The sequence below is a fragment of the Aulonocara sp. 'chitande type north' Nkhata Bay genome, linkage group LG4 (assembly GCF_057382095.1).
Source record: "Aulonocara sp. 'chitande type north' Nkhata Bay isolate Kocher_YH1m ecotype deep benthic linkage group LG4, A_spYH_male_GT1.1, whole genome shotgun sequence".
Classification (NCBI taxonomy): Eukaryota; Metazoa; Chordata; class Actinopteri; order Cichliformes; family Cichlidae; genus Aulonocara; species Aulonocara sp. 'chitande type north' Nkhata Bay.
The window spans coordinates 21,107,443-21,116,205 of record NC_141347.1 but is presented as its reverse complement, the minus strand read 5'-3'; the positions used below and the strand labels follow the sequence as shown (position 1 = coordinate 21,116,205).

The 8,763-nt window shown below is 41.5% G+C and overlaps 1 protein-coding gene across 1 annotated transcript; it reads right to left on the bottom strand.

Annotated features, from left to right (window-relative positions):
- Window positions 1-95: 95 nt before the first annotated feature.
- On the bottom strand, window positions 96-5,204 carry bri3 (brain protein I3). Its single transcript, XM_086289083.1, has 3 exons — window positions 4,615-5,204; window positions 3,516-3,624; window positions 96-1,390 (listed from the first exon to the last, which is right to left on the bottom strand). The coding sequence occupies exons 1-3, from the start codon at window positions 4,763-4,765 to the stop codon at window positions 1,258-1,260; spliced, it is 393 nt and encodes a 130-aa protein (XP_086145209.1). The 5' UTR covers window positions 4,766-5,204; the 3' UTR covers window positions 96-1,257.
- Between the last annotated feature and the right edge of the window lie 3,559 nt (window positions 5,205-8,763).

Below are 8,763 nucleotides of genomic sequence, written 5' to 3'. Positions count from 1 at the left end.
TGTTGTTTGTTGATCTGAAAAAAAGTGACTTTAAATGCTTTTTCATCTGCATTCATTTATCTGGGAGGGGAAAAGAAGGCAAGAAGTCCAAAATATAGATAGTATTCATTTTTAATTACAATAACATATAAAAAGTAAGAACCTCAATCATTACAGCGTGCGTAGTGTGTTTTCTAAAGCAAGATATATTTGTTTAAATCCCTCCCATCCAGTTATAGATCCTTTTCTTCTGTCGGGGGACAGTTTTATAACATCTTGCTGCGATGGAAGACGTAGACAGGGTGATACTGCAGATACAGAGACGTGAACATTCTTGATTGTCTGGCTGGGAGGAATGGTGCACGTTGACTTGTCGCGGAGGGAAAATCCAGATATTATACACATTGATAGATTGCTTCGGTTTTTTAAATTCAGCATGCTTCCTTGAAGTAACTCTTAAAAGGAGTAGTCTTCACTTTGACTTTGAGTGTCCTCTTAAAGTAAGAAGTCTTGCGCAATTGAGGTTGTAAAGTCATGGGCATTTCAGATTATATCTACCTGAGGTCTGCATTGGCCCTGGAGAGCGCAACTCAGCAGAAAAGGAAAAAAAAAAAAAGAAAACAAACGTTCAGTGCAAATATGGCCCCAAGAAATGATATCAACAAACAGAAACAGACAAAACTAATTCAAGTCCACTGATTCGGGTTTCAGCTGGAACACTTTATATCCAGGGATTTATATTCATCTCTAACATGTTCTGTGTCATTCCACGTGATACAAATAAGGAACAAAAGAACTTCCTAGAAAAACAAAAAGCTAATTCATCAAAGATCTCGAGTGCAATGTGAACTAAGCACAAGGTTAACCCACAAAAAAAGGGCCAGGCAAAAACAAAAACTACATATGCCTTGATTAAATGTGACTTGGCAAAACAAAGGAATCTGCTCAGATCCTCAGATAAAGAGCGAAATCATCGAAAGAAATCATGACTGATGGAATCGAATGATCACTCAGCATGTAGTGAAGGCACTGACAACAGCTGGACACATGTCAGAGTAGATCCTCAGCTCGCGGATGAAAACACATTTCTACACATGCCTCTAATAGAAAATCATGGTAATATCTACGTCATTTGTCGTATACATATATTTATATAACATAATGGCATAACAGCAATGTGCAATATTAACAAAGGATAAGAAAACAAAATGAAAATCCCAGATTATCTCTGTGTATGTATATGCATGGGAAGCGTGTGAGAGCTGTAGTTTGGTCCCCCTAGCCAAAGGTGGCGCCACAATTGGGACACCTTCTCTGACGCAGTGCAAAGCAGAAGAGGATACCCAAGGGGAAGAAGAAGATGGCACACAGGATCCCCAGGCAAGTGAAGTCATCCTCGAGGACACCAACTCTGTAACACAGACACACACACACACCAGAAAGCATTAGTGAGGACTGTTTGGATGGGACCTCTGTTTATTTATCTACAACATACATTAAGAGCCAAAGCAGTGATTCCAGCCTTTAAAATATTTTATTTATCTCATCAGCCAAGTCTACACCTACGCCTCGATCTGATTTTTTTATCCTCTGTGAGGATTTTCTGATGAGTTCTGACCTTCATCACATGCGTCAAACAACATTTTTCAGAACTCTCGTCTCTCTCCAATTACCTCTCGTACGAGCAACGCCTGATGTTTTGGGCTAAACGGTCATCAAGAGGAAACTGTTCAGTTGGCGTCTGACCTCATTCTTGAAACAGAAGCTCTTTACTCATCTGGTTCAATATTATAACTAATAAACTCAAAGGAAAATCTTAGAAACAAACAATCAGACAGAAAGTGTCAGATTGCCGTCCCTTATTAGACTCTTTGATTTATAACAAGAAAAAAAGAAGAAACAAAGATTGACAATCTATAAAAATAGAAGAAACGGGAAAGCAGAAGAGCTTTTATGCAGAGTGACAGTAAACACCGAGCTGGTCCCGTGACTGCAGTGGGGCCAGTAAATCAGCTGGAGGCCCTGCAGCGCGTTCAGCTAGTCTCTGAAGAAATGAAAGCAGGTGCTTTCCGAAGTAGCTTCTCAGAGTCTCAGATTCAGTTAAATAAAAACAGACCTTTCTCTCCCTCTTAATTCTGGATCCTGCTGCGACAGTGAACTGTGTTTAACCTTTATATTGCTCCTAAAATAAAGTAACTTGCATTTCCGTTTGACCTCTCGCGCGATGTGCCATGTCATGGGTGTTTGCACAACTTATTTGGACACTGCTACCAGGAAACGGGCCGTCGCTGACCCCAGCAACATGGCCACAAATGCTGACTAAAACTGCGCCAGTGTTTTTCAAAGTCTTCCGAATGTCCGACATACTGCTGGCAGACTAAATACGTTTGGTTGTATGTCGACTTTTAAATGATAAAGTGCCGCACAGCTGTGCGTCATTCTGATTTTAGGAAGTGGAGAAACTTTCAATAGAAAAATAAAAAGTGAAGAAGAAAATTAGTTATTGTTAAGTATTTATGGCATTTTTAGCTACTTAAGTCAATCAACACCACAATCTCCTTGAAATACGAATACATTACTTCATCTTCCACTAAGTTGCAGAGCTGAGAAAGCTGAGAAAAAACACATCAGAACTGCTTTTTTATTATTATTTGCAATATTCTGATTTGAATTTGATTTGCTAATCATTCAAATGAGTCAGAAACTTAAGAATTTATCTATTAAAAGAAAATGACTTTGCCTGTTTTTGGAGCTTATATGAGCTGCTTTCCCTTCAAGATAGCCGCCTCTTTTGGTTGTGCTGCAGTCATTTCTAATTTCAGTCACATGCTGGTTTTAGGTTAGTACCCAATTTTATTTTGTTCTCCTTTTTCTAGATTATGTTTAATAAATGTGTGGATCTCACTTCCCGTAACAGACTGGTAACAACAGCTTTCAGAAACCTCTGCGTTCTCATTTTAGTAATAATTTATAAATAATCCTGTTGAACTTGAGAAATTTAAAACTATACAATTAAGTCCCTAGAAATGAAATACAGTACATTTTATTATTCAAATTCAGAGTCCATCTCATTTCCATTTGATATTCATGTGAACTGTGCGCTTCAGTCACCTTTGCCTCCATCACATGTCTGAGGCTGAAGTCACCTGACTCTCAGTCACAGTGAAAACAACATAAAACCGTCAGCTGTAACTGAAAGTCATATCTTCTTAAAGTTAGATAAGACTTCAGGCCTGGTGGGAGATGTGTCAGACCAGTGAAAATAGAAATGCAAAATAACCGCACGCCGGGATAAACACGTTTTAAGACGTGCGCATTCAGACCATAACTGAGCCTCAAAAAGAACCGTTCTCAGAAACCAGGTTAACCACGGTGAGCACATGACACTCCACATGCTAATCTGGGGAATAATCAGTGGACCAGCTGGTTTTTTTTACTGTCTTCTTCCTCAGTGTACAACTAGGAATCTCACCCAGCAACACAGCAGCTTTTATCAGATCTCCCTTATCCACGCTCTAACACGTCCGTGTCCTCACCTGCAAGCAGGGCAGCCTCCCACCACCACTACAGAGGGTTGGATGATGGCGTAAGTCCCAGGGTAAGGCTGCTGGGATACAGCAGGGGGCATCTGGGCTGCTGGGTAACCTGCAGATTAAAAGAAGCAGGTGAGACAAGTCACATGCAGGTCAAAGGCCGTGTTTATTACCACGAACAACACAATCAGATATTACTGACGTAGACTGCAATAAAACTGCCCTGAGCACCAACAGGAGTGTTAACTGGAGGGCTGCTGATTTCGCTCTTCAGCCATGTTTACTTTGCAGACCACAAAGTGAGACAATGACCTTTGACACAATACCCAGAATTCTCAGAAGTGTTTGCCATTCAGAGAAAACTGAAGCTTAACTAAACACAGACACACACACATCGCTGATTTATGATAACTGTGCCATAAAGCTTAAAAGACAGACTAGTTTCTCTGTTGAGAAGACCAAACACATGTGGTTCAGTAAACAGGAAGCTTCGTGCAATTACAAGAACTTGATTTAAGCACAGGATTGCTTCCTCGAATGCCGCCCTTATACAATCACAGTCAGGGGATGAGTGCCTGTACTTCATGTACAGCAGTCACGCAGTACAAAGACATACAACAGCATAGCTCCTCCGCTCTAGAAGAATTATTTCTGGATGTCAAAACTTTCACATCTTTAGATGATTTTGATTCCAAATAAATTAAGAAAAAAAATGATCAATCGAAGGTGATTTGCTGACTAGTTGTGCAGCTCAGCATTTGTTTATTATTACTCCTTTAAATCTGGATATTGTCTAATTTAAACAAGAGAGAAAAAAGTCAGGTTAACCCAGATCTTTTCGCATAGAGCGCATGCGCAACATTGGAGCGCCTTGTGAAGGAAACTGGTTAGTCTTTGACGAAACTCGAAGTCTCTCACGTTTCACGAAAAGTTCCCTTTATAGCCAAAAACCTCTGTGGCGCACAAAGACTTATAGAATATAAAGGCCCACAATAGACTTCATTTAACCATAAAAGGAAGTGGGTTAACATTTTGTTAGTTACTTTACTTTCCGGTGTGCGCTTTAACCGTGGACACGACGGAAATACTTGGGACTACTTGCCTTGACCAGCGGGGTACGCGTAGGGCGGCGGGGCCGCAGCGGCGATGGCCCCATAGTTGTGCTGCTGCTGCTGCGGGCCGTAGTCGTAAGCACCCGGGACGGCGTTGTAGGCGGGCGGTCTGTCCTGGAGAAGAGGTTTGCTGTCCACCATCTCGCCCGACGTAACGTGTCCTCAACTTGTCTCGTTGTCTGACCTCAAATCAGCCACACAAACATGCACACAAAGGGGGTCGAAACCGAACTACTTGGCGTTCGTTGCTACGGGAGGTTCGCTAGCACTCAGTGGCGACAAAATAAAAGAAAATACGCTGCGCAAAAATGAAACTTCGTCCCTCTCCATGCGCCAACTTTGTCCCCCGGGCGGCGCAACAACCCCAAACGTCCAGTTCAGAGACGGGAATGATCTGAGTGTGACTGGTAATGGTTAACTCAACTCCATTTCCCTCCTTAAAGTTGGTCCTCTGATACCAAAACAACAGTCATCTGTCATCGCAGCTCAGCAAAACTCAGCGGGAAGTCGGAAAGGCTTTTCCTTTCTGTTCGGATTGTCACAAGAGAAGAATCATGTGATGAGCTGCTGTAGCGCCTCTGCGCAGTGAAAGGCTTCTTAAAGCGACAGCGCATAAAAAAATAAAAGGCCGTGTGTGTGTTGCTGCATGCAGCTCACTGCAGTGCCTGCAGTTTACTGACAGAAAGAGAGCGATTATCTGCTGGTACCAGTTGATATTTGGTGATATTCTGCTCATAATTCAGGGATGGTTTGCATCATATTGGCTGTTGTTTCCATGCCTCAGAGTCTGAGCCAGACCTGTTTACTCCGTGACTTACATAACTGCTGCCCTTATTAGTACCTAGCGTTGCATAATATTGAGTTCACATCTTTAATCAGAGGACAGGAGTGCTGAAGAAATCTAAACGATCTAGCAAATTCCTGGCAATGGCAATCAGTCATAATCAGCAGATTATTAAAAAAAATGTATGTGCTAAAATGTTATTGCAAGAAAATTCAATATGGAAGTAGCAAAGGATAGTTTTGAGAATGGGTTTCGAAGCCTGAAGTTTAGCATTGTGGGTGCCACATGTGACCATATGCCTGGTAAGCAAAGGGCATCAATATATTATATGGGAACATCAACTCTTGGGTGGTATTTATACTTTTGTTATGTTGCCCATGGTGCACATTCCTGTGTTACTGAATCAGCACACATATAATAATTTATTGTTATGGTACGGGGTCTATGACCCAGTGTTTTCTAGTTTGTGGGCAGAATGCTGTTTATTTTTGAATTTTCAGTGCTTCTCATATTCATGGTTATTTTTACGCCTTGTATTAAGTATGTTTTAGTTAGTCTTCAGCTCTTTGTGATTTCTGAGTTTCTCTCCATCAGTGTCTAGTCTCCTCTTGTGGTTAATCGGTCTTGTCTTAACATTAGTTTTTTCTCTCATCTCAGCGGAAGTTCTCCTTTGTTTGTTTCTTTTAGTGTTTCTTTGTACCTCTTATAGAGTTCAGTGTCACAGCAAATGCCTTCTTAAGTTAATTCCCTTGTCTCTGAGTCCTATGTTTGGGTCCTACCTCTGCCTGCTGCACAGTACATCCTTGACATTTATGTAAAGATACATAACAGCTGTTTATTTTTAATTGGTTTATAATTTGGAATTTAACTCTGCCCGAGTACATTTATGAACAAGAGGGCTACTTGTGTTTTGTGACCAAGTATGGAGAAAAGCAAAAACAAAGGAAGAGTCAATCATAATCAGGATATGGATGGACCAAATATAAATTAAGCAGGTGTGGGGTCACAGGCCTTTACTTCTTTGAAGTGAATTAGAAATTGACTAGAAATTGACCCCATTAAACTGTGTGTGTGTGTGTTTGTGTGTGTGTGTGTTACATGTATACTTCTTGCACTTGAGTCCTCTATGTCAGGGCAAATCTTTAAAAGAAATGCATTAATAAAGCAAACTCCCTCCTTTCATCTCAGCTCCTCAGCACCTCACCTCCATGAAGCTCTTTGCCTGTTTATGTCTATACTCTACTGCCATCTTGTGGCCATTGTCGTTGAAATCTGGCTTGTTTTCTACTCATAGGGAACTGTAGCCCTCTCTGATTTTCAGTGGTGTCCATCTTCTGGTAACAATGACTGGAGCTGGGAAAGCTGAGAGGCCAGAAGCTTTTGTCTGGTGGTTTCCGCATGCGCATTGGATAAACCTCTGTTCTTTCATGGTAAACCTGTGGGAGAGCAATGTTCAAGGCAAGCTGCCGATGGCTCTGCTTTCAGTGCTCTAATATCAGTTGGAATCTGCACTCTGTGTGGAAACACAGCTAGCATTAGCAAGTAAACCAGTTTCAGTGATTTATCAGTTATAAACTCATGCAACAAATTAGCAAAGAAAGCTGTTGACAATGATGGTGAGGGGAAAGCAACTCTGACCATGTCCGGTCTAATAAAACAGTCAAGTTGACCAGATGAAGGCTTAGAAGCACTTCCAGATTAGCATCTATGAATATATCTGAATGTAACACATTTAACCTGCTAATTTATCAAAACTCAAACTTCATTTTTCATTCATATTTTAAGGCCATTGTGAGTAGGCCAGACACATCTGTCTGCACTGTCTTATCCAAAAAAGACAAAAGGACTTGTGAAAACTCTTCATCATCTTCCAAATCTTGTCTCTCCTCAAAAATTACTGCAGTTCTCTGAGCAGAGGATCTCTTTGCTAACTTGCTAACTAATCAGTAAGGAGTCACCCTAGCAAGCTATTTGTTTGTGGTTCCCTACCCCTGATTTTCAGCTGCAGTAGAGTGTGAGGAAATATAGTGTTTCACCAAAAACAGAGAGAAAATGTGTTGGAATGTGGACACAGACATGTTTTGGTGTTTATAATGTAACAGTGTTTGAACCTCATGCAGGAAACAGCATGCAGGAAGAGGAAAAACTAAGGAGACAAAGCCAAACAGACCCAAACACCACAAAAGGTTAATCTGGGGAGTTTCCAGGCCATGGACCCAAAATTTCAACGTTTTGTTCCCCGAGCCACGTAGTTATCACTTTTGCCTTATGGCACAGTGCTCCACCGTGCTGGTAAATGCATTGTTCTTCACCAAACTGTTGTTGGATTGTTGGAAGAAGTTGCTGTTGGAGGGTGTTTTGGTACCATTCTTTATTCATGGCTGTGTTTTGGGGCAAAAGTGTGAGTGGGCCCACTCCCTTGGATGAGAAGCAACCCCACACATGAATGGTCTCAGGATGCTTTACTTTTGGCATGACACAGGACTGATGGTAGTGTTCATCTTTTCTTATCCGGACAAGCCTTTTTCCAGATGCCCCAAACAATCGGAAAGAGGCTTCATTGGAGAATATGACTTTGCCCCAGTCCTCAGCAGTCTATTCACCATACTTTCTGCAGAAGATCAATCTGTCCCTTTTTTTTTTGGAGAGAAGTGGCTTCTTTGCTGCCCTTCTTGACACCAGGCCATCTTCCAACAGTCTTCGCCTCACTGTGCGTGCAGGTGCGCTCACACCTGCTTGCTGCCATTCCTGAGCAAGCTCTGCACTGGTGGCATTCCGATCCCGCAGCTGAATCCTCTGTAGGAGACGATCCTGGCGCTTGCTGGATTTTGTTGGACACCCTGAAGTCTTCTTAACAAGAATTGAACCTCTTTCCTTGAAGTTCTTGATGATCCTATAAATTGTTGATTTAGGTGCAATCTTAGTAGCCACAATATCCTTGCCTGTGAAGCCATTTTTATGCAACGCAATGATGGCTGCACGCGGTTCTTTGCAGGTCACCATGGTTAACAATGGCAGAACAATGATTTCAAGCATCACCCTTCTTTTAACATGTCAGGTCTGCCATTCTAACCCAATCAGCCTGACATAATGATCTCCAGCCTCCTTGTGCTCGTCAACATTCTCACCTGAGTTAACAAGACGATTACTGAAATGATCTCAGCGGGTCCTTTGATGACAGCAATGAAATGCAGTGGAAAGGTTTTATTGGGATTAAGTTAATTTTCATGGCAAAGAAGGAGTATGCAATTCATCTGATCACTCTTCATAACATTCTGTAGTATATGTAAATTGCTATTATAAAAACTTAAGCAGCAACGTTTCCAATTTCCAATATTTATGTAATTCTCAAAAC